At 39.5% G+C, this 27,882-nt stretch overlaps 1 protein-coding gene across 4 annotated transcripts in view; it reads left to right on the plus strand.

Annotated features, from left to right (window-relative positions):
• The window catches only part of HTR1E (5-hydroxytryptamine receptor 1E), a 73,846-nt gene extending 50,218 nt beyond the window's left edge, over positions 1 to 23,628 (plus strand). Inside the window, exons 3-5 of one of the 4 annotated variants that reach the window (XR_011543915.1) lie at positions 15,002 to 15,121; positions 18,244 to 19,579; positions 20,255 to 23,628. Coding sequence is in view for 1 of the 4 variants with exons in the window: in XM_070633569.1 (XP_070489670.1) it covers positions 18,430 to 19,527 (1,098 nt within the window). In the remaining 3 variants the exon portion in view is untranslated. Of the gene's footprint in view, positions 1 to 15,001; positions 15,122 to 18,243; positions 19,771 to 20,254 lie in introns of those variants that run through there. The other 3 variants (XR_011543914.1, XR_011543913.1, XM_070633569.1) reach the window with 3 other exon arrangements.
• The last annotated feature ends 4,254 nt before the right edge of the window (positions 23,629 to 27,882 follow it).

Below are 27,882 nucleotides of genomic sequence, written 5' to 3' on the forward strand. Positions count from 1 at the left end.
GCCTCACTTCTCTAATACATTCTGTGACTGGGCATATGTATTTAGGCCTCAAAAGGACACCTCTTCAGACTTAAGAAACAAAAGCAGAAGTGGTTTCAGAAAACGTGTGTAAAATACAAAATTGTCTTCCAGTGTAGTAGGTCCTATAATTCTGCTTGACCCAGCAGAAGTTTATGTCTTGCTCAAATAATGGTCCAACGCGAGAATTCTGAATTAAGAGATAGCTCTCCTCTACACAGTGATTTCAGACAGACTCCTTTGTGTTTTGGTCCTGCCATTCAAGGCCTCATAATCTTCTGCATTCAGCCAATGAAAGAAGAAAGCATGGAGAAATACTCTTGCTTCTTTTAAAGCCAAAGCCCAGAAGTAAAAAACATCACTTTTGCTCACATTTCATTGATTAAGAAATAACCACAGAATCAAACCCAGGTGCAAGGAAAAGGGGCATGGAAAATATAGTCCTTGATTGGATTGCAACTTCCCAGTGATAAACCTAGACTAAGGAATGAGAAGCATGAGTTTGGTGCACAGCTAATCATCACTGCCACAAACATCATCAGACAACCATTTATTAACACCTATTTTGTTCTGAATGCTGCATTAATAGTCAAAGACAGCATACGTGAAGTGATGGTAATTAACTACAATTTACTCACTCAGTCATTTTGTTTATTGAACAAAGATGTTTTATTAACTCAGATGTTTATTGAACATCTACTATGTGCCACTTACTGGGCTGTGAACTAAGGAAACAGGGATAGTGCTGTCAGTCCAGTATGGGAGGCAGGCCTGAACGATGCTAGATTACCCCAAAGGAAATCAAGGACCTTTTAGGATTCCAATGCAGGAGCATGAAAAATAAAGACTTTTCTGTCTCTTTTTTCTCTAAAAGAAAGCTTTTGAGACAATTTGATCCTTGAGATGTCCTTAAAAGGCATTAAAATGGTCATCAAAAGAAAAGTAAGTACTTTGTGGGACTTTCTTATATTTAAACTATTTATCATTCTTTAATTACATGTAGAAGGAACATCAAAGTATGTTTACAATGCCCGAGCCCTATAAAGTCTCAACTTGGTCTTGGATATTTTTTTTTTAATTGTGGTAACGTTGGTTTATAACATTACATAAACTTCGGGTGTACATCATTATATATTTTGATTTCTGTGTAGATTACATCATGTTCACCACCCAAAGACTAATTACAATCCACCACCTCACACATGTGCCTAATCACCCCTTTCACCCTCCTGCCTCCTCACTTCCCCTCTGGTAACCACCCAATCCAATCTCTGTCTCTGTGTGTTTGTCGTTTTTATCTTTTACTTATGAGTGAGATCATATGGTATTTGACTTTCTCCCTCTGACTTATTTCACTTAGCATAATATCCTCAAGTTCCATCCATGTTGTCGCAAATGGCCATATTTCATCATTTCTTATGGCTGAGAGGTATTCCATTGTGTGTATATACCACATCTTTATCCGTTCGTCCCTTGATAGGCACCTAGGTTGCTTGCAAGTCTTGACTATTGTGAATAATGCTGCAATGAACATAGGGGTGCAAGTATCTTTATGCCTTTGTGTTTTCAAGCTCTTTGGATAAATACCCAGCAATGGGATAGCTGCACCATATGGTAGATCTATCCTTAATTTTCTGAGGAATTTCCATAGTGTTTTCCACAGTGGTGGCACCAGTTTGCACTCCCACCAGCAGTGAATGAGGGTTCCCTTCTCTCCACATCCTCTCCAACACTTATTGTTTCCTGTCTTGTTAAGGATCTTGGATATTTAAACAAATGACTTAAGGAATGTCAGAAAAGACTTCACAAATGGGATGGGATTTGTGTGACTTGGAAAAAGAGTCGGGTTCAAATGAGGAGAGGAAATGAGGGAAAGTGTTCCAGGTCAAAGGAACTTGAATAGTGCTAGTCAGTAGCCAGTGTTGAGGGTACCATTATGGCTAGGAATGATCAATTAACATGGGGGGACTTGGGGTCCTCTTATCAGCCTAGTTTCACTCAGGCTATGATGTAGAGGAATCAGGTCTGCCTTCCCTGGTGAACTGTGAGCATCTCAAGGACAAGGACCATAGTCAACCTTTAACTCTGATAGTATCTGTCCAATTATAAGTGTCTCCCCACATCTGGAGAATTAAATAAAATTGCATGTGTGCATCCACTTGCTTCTTATAAACTCTACAATATATGTTACAACAAGGGGAAACTTTTTTTTTTTAAAGATTAGCACCTGAGCTAACAACTGTTGCCACTCTATTTTTTTTTTCTTTCTGCTTTTTCTCCCCAAATTCCCCCAGTACATAGTTGTATATTTTAGTTGTGGGTCCTTCTAGTTGTGGCATGTGGGACGCCACCTCAACATGGCCTGATGAGCAGGGCCATGTCCGCGCCCGGGATCCAAACCAACGAAACCCTGGGCCGCCGCAGCGGAGCGCGCAAACTTAACCACTCAGCCACAGGGCCGGCCCCGAGAGGGAAACTTTTTAATCATATCTTGACTTTGAGAACCATGTTGTTGAAAACCGTGTTGTCAGTTTGAAATGAAAGGAAGGTGAATATTCTTATCTGTCTAGGATTGGAATGCTTCTGATTTTCATCACAAATTAAATTTACCAGAATCTTTTCTTCTCTGCACATTTCTCCTTCTGTCATCCCCTCTTACTTTGTGTGATAAGTATGAGATATGTTTCCCCAAATAATCCTCACCCTAGAAAACTGTTGTGATCTATTCTGTTAGTCCTTAACATCTGAAGAATTAGAAACAGTCTTAGTTAAAAATTCATGGTGGGATTCTTCCCATTTTATAGAACAAACTCTGGTAATTTTCATTATTTCCAATATCTAGAGGGATGTTATTTACTATTTGTGCTGTGGTAGAAGGGGGAAAATTTATATCACTACCTTGCTGTGCTTCTTATGAACAATAAAAAGCAGCATGAAGGGCCACAATTCTATCAGTTCTCTCATAAAGGCTTGAATTCATAACATGGTGATTAGAAGAACTTCTTTTTCTCTAGGTAGAACTGACATTGAAATTAGCTTGAATCAAGATGGCAATCCTCAAGACCTTTGCTGCCATTTGGAAGGACAATGACTTTTCTTTTAATTCTAGGGAAATAAAAAATCTTAGCTTCGCAGATACCAATCTAGGCTAATTACTGGTGATTGATCACTAATCAGTCATAACTCTCTTCTGCTGAGTCTAGATACCACCTCTGAATCCTCAGCCCAGCACTCCAGCAGCCAGGACCCATGAAGTGGAGTTTATATGAGGTGAAATTATTTGCCTTTCCTATTATATCTGAAGTACCTCACTTGCAGAAGTTTAAAAGAAAAAATAAATATAATCCTATAATATTTACAGAGATATCAGTGCCCTTTAAAATTCTGATTAGTGCTGCTAATCCCTGTAAAGTCTTTGAACACTTTGCTGGAAAATATTGAAATCTAATTAACTATATTCTAGAAGGGACCGTGGCTGATAATAGCTTAGCATCTAAGAGGGTTCATCAGGAGTAAAAAGGAACATAACAAACTCCCCTTGGGCCCTTAATAACCAAAATACTGAGGAAGGGAAAAAGAAAAGGAGGCAAAGGTTGACAAAGTAAATATTGTCAATTTGGGAGTCAGACAATATAACTATGGGAAAGTCAAAACACATTTACTTTTTGAGGCAAGACAGTCAAATACAAAGTAAACAAACAGATATAGCACCAAAAAAAGCAAATATATAGGATGCATGCTCTCTAGCCCCTCCCACACCCATAGCAAATATCACTGCCATTCACAGCACTTTCATGCGAGCCCAGATGCAACCTTAGAAAGTTCAAAACAGCGGTCCATGCAGCTGCTGGCCCGTGAGATGAAGCTTAGTTGTCATTCCCAGTCTCGTCTCTATTGCCAAACTCCTCCTAAGATTTTACTGTATATAAAAAGCCAGGGGTCTTTGTGGTACACGTGAGTCTTAAAACTTGCTACAAGTTAGCAATAATGCAGGTGAACTTGTCTCATTCAACCTTCAAATAATAGCAAAAGAACAAGAAAAATAATATTATATTTCTATGACATTCCATAGCATAAAGAGCTTTGTCAGCAGTGTCCAGTAGAATTTTGGGCATTAATAGAAATGTTATATATCTGTTCTACCCAATATAGTAGCCACGAATCACATGTGCCTATTAAGCGTTTGAAAAGTAGCAACAGTACAATTGAGAAACTGATTTTTAATTTAACTTAATTTTAATTTTAATAGCCATGTATGGCTGCCATATTGGATAGCACAGGTATATATTATCTTATTCTATCTTCACAATAACCTTGTAAAGCAGGCCATCTCCACTAAAAAGAGAGGGAAAAGAAGTGCAAAGATATTAACTGACTTGCCAACATTACAGAGCTAGAAAGTGACCAAATGCATGCTTGAATCCAGTTCTTTGAGAATCCGAATTCTCAGCTCTTTCTGTGGTACCACATCAAGCTCAAGACAAGTATGAATCAAGAGAAGACCACCCCCCAAGACTAGGGGTTCTATACAACCCACTAGAAGTTCACAATGAGTAGTACACTGCAAAGAGCTAGCTGTGAAAATCTGAGATTTTACCATACTTGTAAGCTAACAAATTAGCACATCACAGTTTCATGGAAGCCATCAGAAGGTAGGAAACTCCTGGGTCAGGGAGTAACGACTTTATACAGCAATAGCAGTATCCAGAGTATTAGCATTTTCTTGCACCAACTTCCCAAGCCCTAATTCCCATAGAGTGTTGCAAAGAGGGCCAAATGACTCTTGTACACGCAGTAAGTGCATTACAGATTGCATACTGAGCTAGGGAACCCAAATCTTTTATAAGGGGCAGTAAGCATCCTGTCCCCTACTCTAAACAGAGGCATTATCTTTATCATATTAGACAGTAAGCAGGCTTCCCTTTCCCAGTCTCTATGTTTCAAGGATATTCCCTATACAAACACCCTTGAAATGATAGTCTGGGACAAAGGCAATCCCAAGACTTGCATAAATGTGAGACATCACACACCACATCTATGACAAGGGACAAACTGGGAGAAAACCAGCCAAGAAAAGAGACATGGCTAAAGATCAACATGAGAGTCAAAGTATAGAGATAAACGTGTATGTTTGATAGAAAGATTCTATGTGTCCAAAGTTAAAAACAGAGAATTAATGTTAAAATCAGAAAATTATTGTGAAAGTAAATTTGAAAAGTAATACTGCTATATAAATGTCAGAAATCCTTGGCATTTTTATTGGGCATCAACATTTATAAATATAATGTCCCCAAAACTAGAGGCTACTTCTCTCTTGGAACTGAATCATAAATATATGCACATAGCCTTCTTCCAGTCACCATAAAATTGTAGCATAAAAATCTCAGGATGTTAAACATGAAAGATGCTCAGAAATAGTTAGGTCCCAATTATAGAGATAGGAAAACTGAGACCCAAAGGCATGGAGTGTCTTTTTCAGGGCCACACAACCAGCCATCAATCTAAGGTCTGAGATGCATTCACAGGAGGCCTCTACTCTTGACCCTTCCATTTCCATACAACAGACTATCTTGCTTTTCAACCTAAAGTAGGTTGAGCCAAAAAAACAGAAAACCTCCCTCTTATGGAACCTGCCCTTGGAGGCAGCTGGAGTGGAGCCAGGCGGTCTGAGGCGGCAATGCTCGCCCAGGTGGAAGAGCAGTAGGAAACCTAAACTCTGCAGGTCTAAAGTGCTCATTCCCTCGAGTCGGCCACAGAGGCGCATCGCACTGCAGAAGATTTAGAAGAAAAACGTGTGCACAGCACAGGAAGGAGCCCAGATCTTCTCTGAGGAATTGAGTACTTCAGTTGTGTCATTAAGCTGGGTCAAAAAAAGTCATTTCATTTATTTTAAATATGTTAATACAACCTCAAACACCAGCTAGCTTAAGTGACAGGTACTTCATAAAGTTCATTTTTATTATTCTCAGCTGAAAAGCAAATAACACTTCTACAGGTGTCCTTCATATTAAAAGGTTTTATTTGCCCTCAGTAGAGACCCTCTATTAACTAAATCCTTATCTATACTTCACAGGACAGATTGTTTTTCCCCATCACCTTTAAAGAGAAGTAGACAGTCCATACAGGACAAAGGAAAACAGTCTGATAAAAGAGATCGTTCAACAGGAGCTTCCTGAAGCAGCTCCCAATTGGCAAAACTGGGACAATTGGAGCAATAAAACTAATAACGGAGTATTGGATTATAACTCAGAGAATAAATAATAAAATAAATATCCATGAGTCCATACTAATATAAATAAATAATGTAAGTTGGCATCAACAGCACTTTTATAAAGGTAATTTCCCAAAAACTAGAGGCTCCTATCCCCTTGCAACTGAATCTTAAATGTATAGACTTATAAATTACTGAATGAGTAAATAAGTGGTGGAGAAGGGACAAATGTTCCTTACAGAATTCCAAATAATATCTGTACGTATTCCACCCACTCCAGGAAATGGAGCTTAATTCCCCACCCTTGAGGGACGCCTAGCCTCAGTGACTCACTTCCAAAAAATAGAGTAGGCAAAGGGGAAAATAGTACCTTTGCAGTGGAGAATCCTGGCAAGTGCTGCTGTAACCAAGTGATAAAGGTTAACACCCCCAGTGATGTCATGGGGATGTGATGTACTCTGATATGATGTAATGAGAAGGGCACTTCACCTCCATGGTATTCTTTCCAAAAACCCATAACCCCATAATAATCATGAGAAAAACATCAGACAAGCCAAGATCAGGGGGCATTCTATAGAATCTTTGGCCAGTATTCCCCAAGACCATCAAGGTCATGAAACACAAGGAAAGATCGAGAAACGGCCACAGACCAGAGGAGACTGGGGAGCTGTGGCAACAAAATGCCATGTGGTATCCTGGATTGAAACAGAAAGAGGACAATAATGGAAAAACTAGTTAAATCCAAATTAAGTTTGGAGTTTAGTTAATAGTAATGATCCGATGTTGCTTTCTTAGTCTTGATAAGTATGCTATGGTAACATAAGATGTTAACAATGGGTAAAATTGGGTGAGAGGTATGCAGGAACTCTCTGTGATATCTGTACAACTTTTCTATAAATATAAAATTATACCAAAATTAAAAGTTTATTTAAAAAAAATACATGCTGCAAATTTATCTTCCTGCATGCTCTTGCCTGGAGCATGGTAGAATTTTATAGCTAACGAATCGCCAAATCCAAGAAGTACAGTTTACAAAGATGTGGGAAAGCTAAATGAGTTCAACAGCTGGGGTGGAGTGGCAACAACACACTGGAGAATGAAAGGAAAGCAAATGTTTTCACTGAACAAGCTAAGAATTATTGGTGTGGTAGTCTGAGAAACAGAACATGTTCTGAACATACAAAAATTGAGGCCCTCCCATCTGGGTCAACAAAAGTGATAAAGATAAAAGGCCAAACCTATAAGCTAATCAGAGTTCACAGAAACACAAATGTGTGCTGGCTGGCCAATAGTGGCTATGTTTAACAGTAGAAAAGATTCAATTTAAAAATATAGGTTTTAGACAAACTTTTCAAATTTGGGAAATTTCTCTAGATTCTCTTTATGAGCTATGTAGGATATTATACTAATATCTGACTTTTATACTATTATCTCAAAAGTAGTGAAATCATTTTCACAATAAATTGTATCATCTTCCTGCCGCCCAGTCCTTTAGATTACTTCCTATTCCCACTCAGACCATATTTTGCTTTCAAACCTGGACGTTTCATTCTGTACCCAACTTTCCTCTTCTACCCATCCCACCTACATCTCCTGGCCTCATTAAAGAAATTTCATTCACCTTCTTGCCTTTGACACCTTTTCTGGATTTGTCTTCTAAACAACAATCCCTTCAAAATTACTTTGTGAGTGAACATAACTGACTTAATGGGTAAGGAGGCATATATCTACTTGCCACATGATCTTTGTGTAGATGGGAAAAACTATTTGTATAACTTGCCCTTTTTCTCTCATCTTTGCATAGAAACATACAATTCTGTTTCCAAAAGATCCAAGGAAGACAGGGGCATAGCTTGTGATACAAGTGGTATAGATTTTCTTAAAAACAGCTCTTAAAATCAAATGCACAAGCAAACTATGAATGTTTACTAAGGAACTAGGTTGAATAGACTGACAATGCGTAATATTTTTATCAATATGTATTGGGTTTACATTATGTTACATCAGTTTTATTGCTTAAGAATAAGTTTTAACTGGATGGATTAAACATTCAAAGACACAAACACAAGTAAATATCCCTTAGTTCAATAGAGAGATAATAAATCCATTAGTATATCAACATATGAGCATGCGCAGCAAGCAGTAGGTTGAACAAATGTTTATTGACTATCTCTCAGGTCTCAGGAAATGTGCAAGCACTTCAGCAAGTGCTGTCTCATTTAATTCTCTCTATAAACATGTAATGTAGATATAATTATCCTCATTTTTCAAATTGTGACACCAAGCTTCCAAAGATTAAGTCACCCAAGGATAATTGGTGTGTTACTGAAGGTAAAGAATATTAGCTCCTTTAACTGATAAACCCCAAAATATCAGTAGCTTAATAAATAAAATGTTATTTCTCACTCATATCACCATCTAATGAAGTCAGAAGTGGGGAGAGGTAGTATTCTGCCCCACATGGTCATTCAGGACCCAGGATACTTCCATTCCATCCAAATGATGGATGGAGATTGAGAGTAAGGATAATACATTAGAAGTTTTGGTAGGCCAGGCCTAGAAGGGGCGCACACCACTGCTGCTCACATTCCATCCCAAAAAGTGATTGCTATCCTGTTAATAGGGAAAGACTGAATGCTTTCTCCCTAAGATAGGGAATAAGGTAAAGATTTCTGCTCTCACTACTGATAATTGACGTAGTACTGGAAGGTCTAGCCATTCAATAAGGCAAGAAAAGGCATACAGATAAGAAAAAAGAAATAAGTCTTCCTATTTGCAAATGACATGATCATCTATATAGAAAACTCCGAGAATCTAGCAAAAAAGTCCTATAACTAATAAGTGAGTCAAGCAAGGTTGCATAACACAATGTCAACACACAAAATCAATCACATTTCTATATCCTAAAAATAAACATGTGGAAACTGAAAATCAAAACACAATGCCATTTAAAATCACTCCAAAGAAAATAAAATACTTGAGTATAAATCTATCATAACATGTGTGCAGGACTTGTATGCTAAAAATTACAAAATGCTAAGGAAATAAATAAAAGAAAACTCAAATAAGTAGAAAATAAATAAAAAGATGGTAGAATTAAAACCAAGCATATCAATAATTACAGTAAATGTAAATGATCTAAACATTCTAATTAAAAGGCAAAAAATGTCAGACTGAATAAAAATGCAAGACCCAACTAGAGGCTATCTATAAGAAACCCACCTAACATAAAGACATAGATAGTTTAAAAGTAAAAGTATAGAAAAAAGACATGCCATGCAAACATGAATTAAAAGAAAGCTAGAGTAGCTGTAATAAAATCATACAAAGTAAACATCAAAACATAGAACATTATCAGGGATAAATGGAGACATTACATAATGATATAACAGTCAATTCATCAAGAAGACGTAGCAATTATAAATGAGTATGCATCTAATAACAGAGCTTCAAAATACATGACTCAAATATTGACGGAACTAAAGCAGAGATTGGCATAGCTGGAGATTTTAACACTCTTCTCTCAATAACTGATAGAACAAGTTGACAGAGCATCAGTAAATGTATAGAAGATTTGAACAATGCTGTCAAGAAAATGACATGGAACAATCGCAGAATACACATTCTTTTTAAACACACATATCACCAAGATAGACTATAAGCTGAGCCATAAAATGCCTCAATAAATTTCAAATGATTGAAATCGAACAGACTGTTTTGTGAGCCTGATTATGATAGAATTAAAAATCATTTTAAAAGAATCTATAAAATCCTTAAATATTTTGAAGTTAAGAAATGCACTGTTAAATATTATATGTCAAATAAGAAACCATAAATGAAATTAGAAAATATTTTTGACTGAATGATAATGAAAATATAAATACTAAAATTTGTAGAATGCAGCTAAAATAGTGCTTAGAGCAAAATTTATAATTCTAAATGCTTATATTGGTGGTGAAAAAAGTTTTAAACTAATTATCTTAGCTTCTACATTAAGAGACCAGAAAAAGAAGGGTGAATTAAACCAAAGTAAGTAAAGAAAGGAAGTAATAAATATAAAGGCTGAAAGTAATTAAATAAAGAATAGATAGTGGAGGAAATCAAGTCATTCAAAGCTGATTCTTTGCAAAGATCAATAAAATTGAAAAATCCTACTAGACTGATCAAAACAAAAAACCAAAATTACCAATATCAAAATCAAAGAGGGAATATCACTATAGATATTACAGGCATTAGGACGATATGAAAGGAATATTATGACTAACTTTATGACTGAATTTAACAACTTAGATGAAATGGACAAATTCCTTAAAGGACCTAAATCACCAAAAGTGACACAAGGATAGATAGAAATCCTGAAAAGTCCCATATATATATAAAATTTAAAATCCTCTCACATGGAAAACTCAAGATCCAAAGGGATCCACATGTACATTCCATCAAATATTCGCAAAAGAAATGACATCAATATTTCTCAAACTCTTTCAGAAAGATTTTAAACTCATTTGTTTAAGGCCAGCCTCGCCTTGATACCAAAACTATGGAAGATCAATTCAGGCAAATAAATTTTCAGACAAATATCTCTCGTAAAGATAAACACAAAAATCCTTAACAAAACATTAGCAAATCAAATCCAGCAATATACAAAAGCACAATATATCATAACTAACTGGGGTTTTTCCAAGAATGCAAGATTGGTAAAGTCAATTACTGTAATTTACCACATTAACAGAACAAAGAAAAGATCATAAAATCATCTAAATAGTTGAAAAAGATACATTTGATAAAATTAAATACCCACTTATTATAAAAACTATCAGCAGTTTCAGAATAGAGTAAAATTTCCTCAAACTAATAAAACGGATCTAAGAAAAACCTTTGCCAATATCATGTTAATGGTGAATAATGAACATTTGCCCCTCTGATAGTGGGAACAAGTTAAGAATGTCTGCTTTCACCACTTCTATTCAGCATTCTAAGGGGCTCCTGGTCTGTATGATAAGGCAAGACAAAGAAATAGAAACGATAAAATTGGAAAAGAAATAAAATTGTCTCTACTTGCAAATGACATGATTGATTTCATAGGAAAATCATAAGAATCTACAAAATATCCGCTAGGATTGATAAAAGTATTTAGCAAGATAATAGATTCAAAATTAATATTCAAAAATCCATTGTATTTCTCTATACAGGCAATAAAAATGGAATCGAAATACAAGTACCACCTACAAAAACATCAAAAATATTAAAATACAAAGGGATAAATTTAAAGAAACTCATGCAAAACTTCTGTGCTGAAAACTACAAATATTACTGAGAGAAATTAAGAAATACCAAAATAAATGGAGAATGCTATTTTGTTCATGGGCTGGAGGACACACAATATGGATAAATTTTAACTCCTTAAATTAATGTATAATTTCTACACAATTGCAACTAAAATTCCAGCAAGGTTTTGTGGAAATTGACAATTTGATTCTAAAATTTATATGGAAATCTGTAGAACCTAGAATAGTCGAAACAATCTTGAAAAAGAAGAACAAAGTTGGACTCACACCACCTGATCTCAAGACTTTAAAAGCTACAGTAATAAAGACAATGTTGTATTGGCACAAAGGTAGACCAATGAAATAGAAGAAAGGGTCTAGAAATAGACTGACACATATGTGGTCAATTGATTTTTAACAAAGGCACCAAAGCATTTCAATGAGGAAAGAAAGTCTTTCCCCAAAAAAGTGCTGAAATAACTAGACATCCATATGGGGGGAAAACAAACCTCAGTACCTACCTCACATCCAAATGCAAACATTTATTCAAAAGAGATCATGAGCTGTTGGTTTGCAAATTCTGGAATTTCCTGGGTGAAATCTGAAATTGGCCCTAAGCCCAGAGGGCAAGGAGAGACCAAGGAAAGAGACAGACCACTCCAGATTGGTAGGTAACACATTTAACAAGCAAGAGGACTTACATATGAGGCTTGTCTTGGGCGACATGAGGTGAGTAGATCTCTGTATGTACCTGCCAGAGTCTTACAAATTTATCAGAGGCCTCAACGGGGCTCAGTCCCGTTTACCAGCCGCGTTGCTCTCTCAAAGCTGCATCCTTGAAAATGGCTCCCACTGTGGAAAGAGTGGGCAGAGCATACGTTCCAAGGACAGGGGAGGGGCTGAGGAGCCTCCGATTCCTGCGTCCAGCTCATGGCCAGCCACAGTCACATCCTCACGGTGACCTCCTCCAACCTGAACATAAAGACTAAAACTATTGAGCCTCTAGACAAAAATTTGGAAAAATATCTTTGTGGCCTTGAGGTTAGAGAAGACTTCCTAGGAAACAGGAAGCTCTGATCACAGAGAGAAAATAGATAACTTCGACTTTATCAAAATTAAGATCTGCTTATCAAAAGACATTGTTAAAGAATACAGAGGCAAACCACAGAGTAGAAGAAAATGCTCACAAACACTGTTCTGACAAAAGACTTGTGTCCAGAATATATAAACATCTCCTAAAACTCTATGTGCTCTGTTTTGGTTGAATTTTTACAATGATAATGTTTTCCTGTTATTATGAATACGATAACTTCATAATAACCACATGTCATGTCCCAATCACAATTTAAATAAATAAGAAAATAGGAATAAAGGATCTCACACTCTAGGGGCTGGCCTGGTGGCATAGTGAGTGGGTTTGCACGCTCCACTCAGCGGCCTAGGGTTCACTGGTTCAGATCCTGTGTGTGGAGATGGCACCAATCATCAAGCCATCCTGAGGCAACGTCCTGCATAGAAGAACTAGGAGGACCTACAACTGGAATATACAACTATGTTCTGGGGCTTTGGGGAGAAAAGAAAAAAAAGAGATTTTAGCTCAGGGCCAATCTTCCTCACCAAAAGAAAAAAAAAAAAAAGCATACCTTAAAGAAAAAAAAAGAACCCCACACACCAGTATCTCCTCTACATCTTCCTTTGCTTCCACTGAAGATCAAGTTGAGAAATAAAATTAGTAATATGAGGGCAAGCTGCCATTCCTGAAATAACAAAAGAGAAGACATTGGCACATATTGGAGATTTTTTTAAAAAATGATTTGAAGAAATTTGGGCAAAATACAAACAATCAAAGAAGAGATGAAAGAATATTTATGGTGAATTATTAGTAGTTATTGAAAACCAATAGAAGACTAGATAAGATGATGAAATTAAAAATGAGTTGCGTGCTCATTCCCGCCTCACCTGGTGCTCTGCCTGCCCCTGGGGTGGTAGAAATCAGAGGCTCTGAAGCACCCCAGTAAACGGAGCAGCACACTGACCTGGTTGGTTTCAAGTGATTCTTGATGAGGATTTTTAGGCTGCTTAATTTTAAAACGGTTTATGACGAGGATTTGTAGGCTGGTTACTTTTAAAACTACAGATAAGAAGCAGGCTCCGAGGAGTGGAATTTGCTTGCCCTTTGATCAGAGACAGTTGTATTTGTGAAGGAAATCTCCATGCCTCCCTCTCTGCGCCAGGAGGAAGGGGGGATGGCCTTATCTCTGTAAACTCTTAATGGGGAAGGCAAGAACTTAAGTTGTTTACTGTATGGCAACCTCATGTAACTGACCCCCTACCCCAAAATCCTCCTTTGTCTTTAGTTGAAGATAATATTTGAGTGGTGACTTCTGCCATTTACTCAATCCCGTTTGATTCTTATCTAAAAGTTGTGGGACTGCCCAATGGCCGGACCCTACCGGCACTGGTACAATTTTAACTTTTTTTTCTTTGTCTCGTAAAGAGATAACTCACATACCTATGCCTTAAATTTAGCTCTAACCCTCAACTTGGGGCAGCAGAAGCTCTGACTGCCCATGGGTCCTGTCCCCATGCTATTTTATACTATTCTCTAAATAAAAGAGCACTACTGCCAGATCTTAAGAGTCTAAGAAATCTTTCTTTCGACTCCTCGGCTCACCGACCCTGCATCAATTCTCTCTTATTCATAATTTTAATGAAAAACCTTTAAATGTGGCTGTGCCTGCACTGGTATTTTCCGTGTCATAATTAGAGGAGAAACTAAAGGTTAAACACCCCCCAGAAGTGCCCGCATCAACTCCTGATGGGATGTGTCCGTTTTCAGCTATGGTTATTGCAGTTAATTTTCCATTCCGGTGGACTAATACAAGTTTGATGTGTTGATATTAGCATTTGGATTGATTCTGCAGAAAGCGTTTTGAGTTAAGTGTTATTACAGTTTCTCCTCCCCTACTACGTGAAAACTAAAGAGATTTAAGAGATGTTCCGACTCTATTTAACCAGCGCTGTTCTAATTAGAAAGCATCCTGCCTCCTAAGGAGTCGGTAATGATTATAAAACCCTGTGTTATTTTCTTAAGAAGGTAAAAGGAAGCCAAGTCAGTTGAGGCTGGATCATTTCCTGAGTATGGCTGTATCTTTGGTCCTTCCCTGCCCTCAACATGATCCCTTAAATGGCTCAAGAAATTCTTACCTGGTGTCCCCAGGCCCCACTGACTGACTCCAGCCTCCCCAACTACTGCTCTCCTGCTTCCACTTTTACGTTTCATTCACTCCAAAAATGCTCTCTCTCCCGATGTAAAGGATATTGAGTGTAGCAGCAAAGAAAACTGTAAACAGATTCATTAAAAGAAACAATCGCCCATCTGAAAAGGAAAACAACCTTGGCCTCACGTCTCCCTCCACAGCTACCAGCTTATTTCTCTGCTCCCCTTTTCAGCAGCTCTTGAAGTAATTGCCCTCATTCACTGTCTCTGTTTCCTCTCCTCCAGTTCTTTCTTGAAACCACCACATTCAGCCTTTCGTCTCCACCGCTGCGCCACACTCTCATCCCGGTCATCCATATTGCCCAGCCAAATGGTCAAGTCCCTGCCGCCCACTGCCTGTCAGCGGTATGTACACAGCTCATCACTCTTTCTTACCTGACACACTTTCTTCCCAAGGTGTCGGGACAGAATTCTCTCCCCTCATTCTCCTCCACTTCAGGAGCTGTTCTCCTCTGCTTTGTGGGGTCTTCCTACCGACCTGACCTTTAAACGGTGACGCGATCCAAGGCCCAGACTTGTCCAATCTATCATTGCTCCCCAGGGAATCTCACCCAGCCATTCAAAAGAATGTGTGATACATGTCGTTATGGGGCAAACTTTCAGGGCTTTTTTTAAATGAAAAATGGCAAGATGGATGTGTGAAGTTTGGGACAGAACAACACAAGATTAGAATACTTAACTCCTCCTCTGAAAGGCTTGGGCACAGAGTAAAACAGTAAGTCACATTAAAGAGCTGACAACGTAGTCCCCCCAGACTGTAATGTTTTTGCTCGTTTAACTAGAGGCAGTTCAAAAGATCAATCAGGCTTCCATCCCACTCTCCAGAAACGGACACTCTGCTGAGGGGAATGAAAAATAAATAGTTACAAAATAAGCAACAAAATGGTGTCACCAGAGAAATGACAATTAGGAGTTATGGGAGCTCAGTAAATAGAGCAGCTCTTCTGAGTTCTATGAAGCGAAATTATTTCTGATTTTTTTTACTGCATGTTTTCAACATAACCGCATTTCCCAATTGCCTCTATTATCAAATTGAAATTTCTAAAGCTCTCTGTGCCTTATCCATGCTATTTATTCTCTATTCTCTCAATCTTACAATCAAAGTGGGAAAGCCTTTTTATTGAGAACTACTCTATCTAACAAACCTCCAGAACCCAGGGAAAGCATAACTAAGGATTCATATTTGCAGGAAGAAACAAGTTTATTTCATTTCACTAAAAAGAAAGGGATCAAAATAAACCATGGGACACAGCGAGAAATGTAGATAAGCACCCCAAGCAGCTAGCGGACGACTGGAATCTGAACCCAGGGCTGTCTGATTCCAAAGCCCATACTCTTTCAATTTTGTAGCCTGTCTCAAATATAAATGCACATTTAAACTGACTATCAAAGGAGAGAAAGGTACCCATGGAGAAGAGAACATTCAGTTTACAAGAAAGAGGTGATTGTTGGTGGAGCAAGTCGCCTGGAAGAACCAGAGAAACCCTAGGCACACCCAAAACCAGCAACGTCCACAGAGACGCTGTAAGAGCCTAATGCAAACAGAGGCAGGGCCAGTCTCATGTAACTGCAGAAACATACAGACTCTTTTAAAAATAATTGCCTCATTTTTGCTCTTTAGTGAAATCATCATTTTCTTATATTTTCTACATCTAAAGAATAAATGGCACCCTTTCCCCTCTTCCTGGTTTTGCCCTGTGGGAAGGAGAAATTGCATCCAGAGCTGATCTCACCCAGGCTGCAGGTTCCCATTCCTGCCCCCACCCCCACCCCCGACTTCCAGTCCCATTCCACCCAAAGACCCCGCCCGCTTTCACTCCCACCTCATGCATCTCATCTGCTCCTGCCGTCATGCTTCACTAACATCATTGGGTCTGTCAGCCTAATCCACATCAATCTGTTTCCCTTCTTCTTTTTTGTTTAAAGATTTTTTTCTTGTGATGAGAACTTTATTTAATGCTTTTTGGTGAGGAAGATTGGTCCTGAGCTAACATCTGTTGCCAATCTTCCTTTTTTTTTTTTCCTCTCCAAAGCCCCCATATGTAGTTGTATATCGTAGTTGTAAGTCATTCCAGTTCTTCTGTGTGGGATGCCACCTCAGCATGGCTTAATGAGCTGCGCATATGTCCATGCCTAGGATCCAACCTGTGAACCCCAGGCCGCCCAAGCAGAGAGCACAACCACCCACTCAGCCACTGGCTGGTCCCTGTGTCCCTTATTTTTGTCTTTTTTTTCTTTCTTTCCTTTTTCTCCCCAAAGCCCCCTGGTACATAGTTGTGTATTATTTTAGTTGTGGGTCCTTCTAGTTATGGCATGTGGGATGCCACCTCAGCATGGCCTGATGAGCGGTGCCATGTCCGCGCCCAGGATTCGAACCGGCAAAACACTGAAGCGGAGTGCGAGAACTTAACCACTTGGCCACAGGGCCGACCCCCTGAGTCCCTTCTTAAAACTGCTGAAACACCATTTTTTCTTTGAAGCTTTCATGGACCTAATCTCACAGAGTCAAATCAGAAGAGTTGATTGGTGTTCTAACCACAGCCATTAGCAGTGAATATTCCTATGCAGATTTTAATTGTCTTGTTCTCATGAATAGATGCTTATATTTGACTTGACTTTTTAAAAATTCCTTACAGTTATGCATTCAGTAAATGTCACTGACTGTCTCATTGACTGCCCAGCTTAATCACAACCATCCAGCTAGACAGATGACAGACAGCTGATAGACAGATGATAGCTAGCTAGCTAGCTAGCTAGAGCTAGAATACAAATGTTAACCAAAGCTAAACACATTTTTAAAACGTAGAGATCTTTGAGCTTGGAGATAATGCTGTTTCACAGTCGATTTACTGTATTACTCTGAGAACAATTTGCCATAAACATCAAAGTAATGTTATATGCTTTTTTCTCTCTTTTCTCCAAAGAAATGCACAGTGGGATATGTAAAATGTCAGAAATAATTAGACAAAATAGCACAATCCCATTGTGACACTAAAATACCTCTGGAGTTGAATATCTGCTGTGAAACTTTCAAATCTGGTTTGAAGGCTGCTTATTATAAACAATATAATTTTTTCTTTAATGTAATGGTCCCAGAATTTAAAGCAATATAATATGAACATAAGTCTCCAAATGTAAAAAAGCCTTTTTATATATAAACATACACATAAAATATACATAAATATTTTGTACATAAATATATATATAAAAGAATAAATATAATAAGAAAGTAATTCAGGTGGCAAGATAGACTTAAAATTTGGTAACGTCTCCAGCAGAAGGAGTTTGGGAACTTTGAAAAAAAAGTATTCTTTCAGGACTAAGGTAAAGATGAAGTTTACAATCAGAGAGGAAAAGGAAAATCATATCAAAAATATGTAAAGAATTTAGGAATGCCAAAACATTATTGTTTTTCTGAAAAGAATATGGCTTTTTCATTCATTAACCAGTAGCGTACTGTTTTCCAGGAACCCACCATTCAGAAGAAATACTGGGGTGCTTCCCTCTACCCACACAAAATGGAACACAAGAGACTACATAGCTGAAGAAGTTATAGCCTCCTTACAAATGAGAGACATTCAAGTCTAAGTAGTCTCCAGCTAAAGATAAATAACCAACAGCTTCTCCACAGCATAGATTGGAACGGGGAAAACATGAACATCACTAACTGTACCACAGATGCCAGCGTGGCTGTGAGACCCAAGACCGTCACTGAGAAGATGCTCATTTCCATGACCCTGGTGATCATCACCTCCCTGACCATGTTGCTAAACTCAGCCGTGATCATGGCCATTTGCACCACCAAAAAGCTCCACCAGCCTGCCAACTACTTGATCTGCTCTCTGGCTGTGACGGACCTGCTGGTAGCAGTCCTGGTGATGCCCCTTAGCATCATGTACATTGTCATGGACAGCTGGAAGCTAGGGTACTTCGTCTGTGAGGTGTGGCTGAGTGTGGACATGACATGCTGCACCTGCTCCATCCTCCATCTCTGTGTGATTGCCCTGGACAGGTATTGGGCCATCACCAACGCTATTGAGTATGCCAGGAAGAGGACCGCCAAGAGGGCTGGACTGATGATCCTCACCGTCTGGACCATCTCTGTCTTCATCTCCATGCCCCCTCTGTTCTGGAGGAGCCACCGCCAACTCAGCCTGCCCCTTAGTCAGTGCACCATCCAGCATGACCACGTCATCTACACCATTTACTCCACACTTGGGGCATTTTATATCCCCTTGACTTTGATACTGATTCTCTATTACCGGATTTACCACGCAGCCAAGAGTCTTTACCAGAAAAGAGGATCAAGCCGGCACTTAAGCAACAGAAGCACAGACAGCCAAAATTCGTTTGCGAGCTGTAAACTTACACAGACTTTCTGTGTGTCTGACTTCTCCACCTCAGACCCCACCACAGAGTTTGAAAAGATCCACACCTCCATCAGGATCCCTCCCTTTGACAATGATCTCGATCATCCGGGAGAACGCCAGCAAATCTCTAGTACCAGGGAGCGCAAGGCAGCACGCATCCTGGGCCTGATTTTGGGGGCGTTCATTTTGTCGTGGCTGCCATTTTTCATCAAAGAGTTGATTGTAGGTCTGAGCATCTACACCGTGTCCTCCGGAGTGGCTGATTTTTTGACATGGCTTGGTTATGTTAATTCTCTGATCAACCCTCTGCTCTACACAAGTTTTAATGAGGACTTTAAGCTGGCTTTTAAAAAGCTCATTAGGTGCCGAGAACATACTTAGACTGTAAAAAGCCAGAAGGCATGACTTTTACCAGCCTCGAGAGTGGACGGGGGTAAGGGGTGCCACTCATTAATTCTCGAACATAATTGGTTCAGGAGAGTTTGTAAGTATGTGTGGTCTTGGTTTTTGTTTGTCTGTTGTGTTCTGTTTTGTTGGAGGCTTGTTCTTTCGTGTATTGTTTTCTACCTCTGCTCTTATCTGTGGTACTTAATTTCAAATAAACGTTATCATACAAAAACAGAATTTCATGGAAGTCATAATAAGGTGAAACAGTGAATACTTTTTTTTAGCCATTTCAATTAAAAAATGCAAAAATAAATCTTTATTTGCAGAATTTCTTATTACTTATAATTCAAATATCTGATAATTTGCCCCTGTGTGGCATTAAATCTGAGATCATGTCTCCAAATGCTTACAAATTCCCCTGGGAATTGCATGATTACATAAAGCATAAAAAAAAAAGTGGTGTGCTGTCATCTACTGCTTGCAGACCTGAACTAAAGTCATTTACTATGACTAAATAGCCCACTCCTTTCAGGCACAGATAGTACAGCTGGCATGCCCTTTTTAGTTCGCAATTCAATACGCTTCCTCATTCTCTAAAAAGAACCTAGAATGAATGCATGGGCATTTTCCTAGGTCTTTGACTATGAATATGAAACATAAGCAAATAAGATTATAAAATAATAATCTAAATTGGTCGATGTGTTGTTGTGTTTCCTGACAGACACATTGGGCCTCTTCCAATTCTGAGTCCCAGCTAAGCCTCGAACACACTCTCTCTACAGCAGGATTAAAGTGGGAGTGCACGTCAAATTTGGAGAACTTTTAAAGCAGCTTAATGGAGTACAGTCATCAAACGAGGGAATATATTATCTGAAGAACTTTCTTGGAGAATGTTACGCATTAAATTACTGGTTTTGCACTTGGAAAAAAAATTAAAAGTTGACAATCGATGTTTACAGCAGAGGCCACCCAGCAGGAAATGAGGATGAAATTGTGTCTCCTGGAATCCCTGTAGCTTCCACACTAGACTGCACCCTGGGACCAGGAGACTGCGGGGGGGACCCGAGGCCACACGGTGCATGGCCGGACTCAGCCTCAGCTGACCTGGAGTGACCGCTCTAGTCATGTGGAGGAACTCACGACTAAGTCAAGAGTGATGAGAGAAAGGACTGAAAGTCTGTAAATTCTTGCACACTCCTAAATAAGTGACTGTTCTAAACATCTGCTCCTCATCTCTCCTCCACAGCCCCGTCCGTCTCCTCACTGTCCTCAGATCGTCTCTCTTTGTTTACTGAGAAGACATTGATTTGCCCTCTCTCCATCTCCACCTTTTAGCCCTTAAATCTATCCCCTCTCAACTTTTTACTAACTTTGCTTCTTCCTCTCTCTCTGTCTTATTTTTGCTCTCCTTCTTACCCCCTTCTCTCCCCACTCTTCTTTAATCTCACCTACTAATTTGCTCAAGTCTCTTGGACACTAGAATAAACTTCCTCTGGCCCTACTTTGCTCTCAAGCTCTTGCCTCATCTCTCTCCTAACTCCCTCCCTTGAGTCTCTCCAATCATCAATCCGCTCGCTCTGCCTTCCCTTCTCACCTTCCACTGACTTTTCTATTCTTTACCATCTGAATGTGCCCCTCCCAGTCCTCCCAAAACTGCTCTCCCAAAGGTCGTTGATGACTTGCCAATAGGCAAATCTGGTGGCGTTGCCTCTGTCTCTATCTACTTCCCATTCTCACATCAGCTAAAACAGCTAGCCATCCCTTTCTTGTTTAAGCCCTTCGCTTCCAGGATACTTTACTCTCCAGGTTCTCCAACTACCTCCTATTCTTCGCCTCCTTTTCTTCATCCTGGGGCTTTGTCCTTAGCTCTCATCTCCTGTGTATTCATACTCCATCCCAACCTCCATCATTTCAACAATTAGTTCCATGCCCATGGTTCTTAAAAGTGCGTCTTTAGTTCTCAAACTCCAGACCCATGAATTATGTCTGGTGAACATCTCCCTATGAATACTCTGTCAATGCCTCAAACAACCTTTCTAACCTGAACTCAAGATCATTTTCCCACTCTCAAACCTTCTCCTCCTTCCTCCTTCTCAGTCTCAGATAACAAGATGACCATGCTTTTTGTCATTCATGTTAGAAAAATGTGACTCTCTTTGTGGCTTGTCTCTCACAGACAGTCTTACAGTCTTGTCCATTTGCCTCTACAGAAATGTTTGTGTATGCTCCCTTCTTCTCCAATAATTTGATTCTCTCACCCAGACCAATCTTACCTGATCCACCTACCACTGGACTCGTCAAGCTGCAACTCTGCTCCCGCACACCTGCCAGATACATCTTCCTAGGACAGTGGTGCTCAGAGTGGCATCTCCAGACCGGCAGCATTAGCATCATAGTTCCCAAGTGAACTTATCAAAAATGGAAATTCTAGGGCGCCACTGAAGACCTACTGCAGAAATTCTGAGAGTAGGGGCCCATCAATCTCTGTTCTAACAGGCCCTCCAGGAGACCTGGTGCACTCTAAAGTGAGAAGCACTATCCTAGACCTGCTGATTTTTAATTGCAGTACTCAAATCCTCCACTGTTTCCTCGTCAGTATAAAATAAATTAAGATTCCTTAGTATAATATTCACGGCTCCTTCACTATGTGGCCTCACATTACCTTTCCAGGGTTATATCTCGTCACTCTTCTGACCCACCTCATACTCTTCATACTGTGTTTTCTGAGCTCCTCTAACATTTGTTCCCACTGCTCCAGAAGCTTGACCCCATGGCTTCCCATCCTTCTTCCACCAATCCTTCCTCATGTAGCTCAAGTGCAATCTCTTCTGTAAAGTCTTCCTGAGATCCTCCTTTCTTCTCTGTTACTAAGGAAGTCCTCTCTCCAGGCTCTATGCTCCCATTGAACCTCATTTGTATCTCTATTATTATATGCATCCCATCTTGCAGTGCATTTCATTGTGTATTTCTCCTGTCTACCCTAGTAGATTGTGAGCTCCTTGAGGGCAGGAACTGTGTCTGTTTCATCTCTGTATCCCTATGAACTCCCACAGTGTTTTACACACATTAGGCACTTGATAAATGTCTGTTAATGTGAGTGGAATTATGTCCCTGGAAAAGAAAATATAAATGTGCCGTCTTCTTTCAGTGAGAAAACCAAACTTCTAAAATCCTATGGTGCAATATTGACTTCTTTTTTTCCCAAAAGTTACCCTACCTTTCCCAGCTTTGTTCCCAAAAAAGCTAGAAAATACTTCCACATGGAAAGAAAGTGGATTTCTCATTGAATATAAATGAATGTCCTTTATTAGTTAGGATTCAGGTGAGGCTGCTCTCAAAGAAGAGACCCCAAAATATAGTAGTTTAAATGAGGTAGTTTCTTTCTCTCTGACCTGACAGTCAAGAGGTGGAAGGGCATCCCAAGGTGAGTGGGGGACTCTGCTCCACAATATTATCCAGGGACTCAGGTTCCTTCCATCTTGTGGCTCTGTCCTGCCCACAAGGCTTATCCCATCTGCATGGCAAAAGCTGACATACCATCACATCCACATTCCAGTCCATAGGAAGGGAGAGAAGCGGAGAGCAAACCATTTCTTTTTAAGGCAGTTATGTGGAAATTGTACACATCACTTCTGCTTATATTCCATTGACAATAACTTGGTCCCATGACCACCCCAAGTTGCAAGAGAGAACAGGGGAGTAAATCTCTAGCTGGCCAGCCACGTGCCTTGCTGAAATTGAGGACCTCATAATAAAAGGAAGAAGAGAATGAATGCAAGGGGAGAATGAGCAGTTCTGCTGCAAAGAGATATTGGTTTCTGAGTGTGCAGCTCAAATATTACCGGACAAGTCAAACTGGCTCCCAGCCAGTGGTGATCTGTATACAAAGATTTGAGATTTAAATTACAGGTGATTTGACTGAGATTGTACATATGCTGAAAATCTGGAATTTGTCATGACTATAATATGTAGAAATTATATGAGCAACTCCCTTGCTTTTCCATCATCCTCCACATATCATTGAAAATTCTTGGCAATTATAAGAGTTTTAAAATTTTAAGAGTCTAAGTAAATAAAAAACAAAAAGAAAATGCATAACGGATTTTCACTTACTCATTTTCACTAACTCATTTCCTACTACATAAGTCGTAATTAAATGCATTTCTCTCACCTCTACCTACCTCTGCCCTTAGCAAAGAAAAATCTGTATATATTTCCTAGTATAAAACAAACCTGTTGGAAAAAAATCTGTTATTTGGTTTACTCATTTAACCGTTAGTGCTAGCTGCTATTGACCACTATTGCCCTTTTAAATTAAAACTTGCGTGAAGTAACAGTATCTTCTGATATGGTCAGTTTTTCCAGTGTAAGCATTGACACATTAAAAGTAAACCCCAGTGGTGACATTTCAGTCACCTGCATTAACTGATAAGTTAGGACTTCCCAGTTTGTGTACTTGGTGAAAGAATCCTTGGAGGTAAGTCACTCCTTCGTAGACCCAGTAAATGCTTTGGTTATGACAAGTGGCAATAAGAATCCCTCTTAGCATTGCTACCACTTTCTGCTTAAGATAATGCATAGGCCTCCTATCCTTATGAATTTCAGTTTGAAAACTCTGATAATTATGTGCAAGGTAAGTTCCAGAGCGAGGTCCAGCAACCGTGCTGGTAACCAGCACAAGTCATTTTAGGTTCAACCATCACATTGGTCTCAGTCTACAAATGTGTATTTGCTGTGCTTGCTTAGTTTTTAAGGTCTACTATACACAACTTTTAACTTCATTGTGTACAGTATTTGCAAAAGCTGTGAAAGCATCAGGAAAGTAGTGGAAAGAAGCATGTGAATATAATAGAAATACAAGTAAAGGTAATTTTTTTAATTAAAACTGCTGAGAAAAATGACAACCATTGCATATGAGAGTGAGATCAAATCTTATTTAGTTGTCAAGGGCCACCATCTGCAACATGTGAAAAAGCGCTGTGCCTAAATTACTGACTACAATCAGCAGGAAATGAGGAGAAGTGATTAACAAAATGGGAAAATGTCTGAGTGTCACACAGTAGTTCTGAAAGATGTTTGGGAATGTGGATGGGCATGTTTAGTTATCTAAATAATGGCATTCTGTGGTAGGAGACAAGGAGGCTAAATCCTGCAATAAAAAAAAAATCAAAGAATTGCTCCACCCAAAATACCAATATCGCAATATCGCCACCCACAGAGAAACTCAGGAGTATCAGCATCAACGTGGGCTGCTCAATAGCCTAGTATTAACTCAAGAGTTGGCTAGGAATTATCTGAGGAATTAAAGACCAAACATGGTGAAAGTGCTGCTTATGAACTTTTATTGCAAGTCATGGAGGGTTTCAAAGACTTAAGGCCGATTTGAATCTGCTCAACATCAAGGTCTAGTCAGGCCAACAAATACTGACACCATGCTGGTTAAAGAGTTTCCCATGACATTGGCAGAGATCCTTAGGAAAAGGGACCCGATAAAATGTCTATCTGCAAGAAGGAGTGTATGCACGGTATTGATGCTTCAGAGAATTGATTCGCATCTTCATCAGATGGAAGGGCTTTCAAAGACAGTACGTATCATCTCACGTAAGTCAACTCAGACTCGGAATTAAAAGAGAATCTCAGGAGCCAGCCGTGATGGCCTAGTGGTTAAAGTTCAGCACACTCTGCTTTGGCAGCCTGGGTTCGGTTCCCAGGCACAGAACCACACCACTCATCTGTCAGTAGCCATGCTGTGAAGGTGGCTCACATGGAAGAACTAGAAGGACTTACAACTAGAATTTACAACTACGTACTGGGGCTTTGGGGAGAAAAAAAAGAGAGAGAGAGAGAGAGAAGAAGATTGGCAACAGGTGTTAGCTCACAGTGAATCTGTCCCAGAAAAAAAAAAAAAATCTAACGCCTGTTTCTAGGCTCTCTATGAAAAACAGGGAACCTCAGGCAGCTGTCAGTATGAGGAGGAGAGATTTCAAATGGTAGAAAGGAAGGTATTGGCTGTTGCCTGGGACACTTAAATTATACAGGGGAACTCTTTTTTCCCCATAAACCTCACCCTGGAGAATACGCGGCAGGTTTCAGCCTTGCCACAAAAACAGTTTGAAATTATTTCCTCTGGAATAGAAGGGAATCCCTCTGAGGGGAGACTTCCTGCAGGAGAGTGATCCGCTGGCTCCCTGGAAGCTCCTGGCACCCAGCACAGGGGGTGGTGCACGGTGGCTTTCAATTTACATAATTTACATATCTGTTGAAGTTAGTTAAAATGAACACATTGATTACAGGTTTCAAGAAATTTAGAAGCAGAGCTATGTCACGGGTCAGGAGGGTTCCTTCTCTTATGGAAGTGGAGTTGTCAAATATTAAAATTTTTTTAAGGAAAGAGGGGCATGAGGACAATGATAATACAAAAGAAACAGCAACAGGAGGAGTTGGGGGAGAATATAAGCCGAGTTTTAGATCAACAAAAAAATATTGACCATCTGCTATGAGCTTGAGTAGATTATGAAAATTTTAATTGAAAAAGAAAAAGAAGTATCAGAATATGCAGAAAGCAAGACTGTAGCGATGGAAAGAGCAGAGGTTGGAAGATAATATTGGTGGTGGCTTTGGGTCCACATACACGAGTGAGCGTCTGCCATGAGTCTGCCCTCACACTAGACCCTGGGATCTCTGCAGGAAAATAAAAGGAAAAAGAGGGCAGATAATGCAGGAGGAAAACCATGAGACCCAAATCTAAGAGCAAATTTGTAGAAAGCTGATTATGTTTATTTTCTATTTGGATAAAACAGCATTTTAGAGGGAATTATAACATCACCTTTGCTTAAGGGGGTGGGGGAGAAAAGAGACAGAGAGACCATTTTGCACATCCAAATCTTAGGGAAAATGAAGGTGATAGCAGAAACTCTGAAGAGTGGAGGAGAAGGGATGGTTCTTCAAAGAAAATGTATAAACAACATAGACACAAGAAATAAGGTCATATGGACATGTTTTTCCAGTTTATATGGTATCAAACAGTCAACATCAAGGGATGATTTAAGAAAAGCTGATGTGAAGACATCCTAAGGAATGATAGCGGAAAGAGATCCCTGAGGAAAATTTAGACTTAGGAGCAATCTAATAATAAGCAGACCAGTGACCCCAAGTGTTTCTGGTTCACGGTTAAGCACTCAGTAAGGGATTGGCAAATGAATAAATCAATTACTCAGTTAAGCAATCAAGCCTGAGTTAAAATTTGGATGGCAAAGGAGGACAACTTGGCAATATAATAGAAGTATTTGTGTGAGTCAGTAAGAAAGATGCTGAAATAAAATATGCATTCAGAGGTATGAAGCAGTCATATAAAAAGCTGAGGCTGCAAGCTAACTCATCAGCCATCTTTCTTCCTATACTTTGGGGAAGGGTGCAGAAGAGGTGTTTTACAGAAAACAATAAGAACCATCATGTAAATGGTGTTGACATTTACTATAAAATCTTTGAGGCAGCTAGCAGCTTTCTACCTGACAACTTTACCTGATTACTTATTTATCAGTTTCTCACTAACGAAAAACTAGGGCCTGACTTCCCTTTCTAATCACATACACATGCACATAGAAACGAAAGCAATGTCCTCACCCCAGGAAGGAAAGCAAGGGCAAGTTCGAGACAGGCAAGTGTCATTAGTTGAACGTTACGAGAGTCCAGTTAGAAATGCTGTGTCAGGTGTACTTTGTACATTTCATGTGTTAGTTCATGTATAATTGTTGGATACTTTACAAACTGGAATAGGAGGATATGAAGATATCAGCCTCATTGGTAATACTTAGGAGAAATCATGATCAGAGTTTCCAAAATATGTCTATACTGAAGAGATCTTGCCTTAGAATGCTCCCCTGCTCACGAGCTCCTTCTAAATGAGTTACAGGACACAGCCCCTGCTGAGTAAAGCAGCTCTAGATGGTTCTTTAAACAGAATCCACCATGTGGCACTAGGTGACACCCACCCTTCCACCCCCTCCCCTATCTGCAGTTGAACAGCTGGAACTATAGGCTGACCATGAGCTATGAGGCAGTCTGGGACAAAAGCTCCCTTCAGGCGGAAGTTGACTAGTTGCAATGATGAGATTCTCACCTCTCAAGAATTTGAACAAAAAGTACATGAAGAGACATTCCATTGTCAGTGGAAGCAGAAGTAGAAAGATAGACAAGTGAAGCTGAAACAGAAAGAGCAGCAACTGGAGTCCACAGCAAAGCAGAAGCATGAAGCTCAATCCATTCCTGCTGCTGAGAAACTAACGTCACCTGCCCTCTGGAGCTACTGTTACAATCCTGGACAGACTTGTGGTTCCCAAACAATGCTCC

Source organism: Equus przewalskii, chromosome 9, assembly GCF_037783145.1.
Source record: "Equus przewalskii isolate Varuska chromosome 9, EquPr2, whole genome shotgun sequence".
NCBI lineage: Eukaryota > Metazoa > Chordata > Mammalia > Perissodactyla > Equidae > Equus > Equus przewalskii.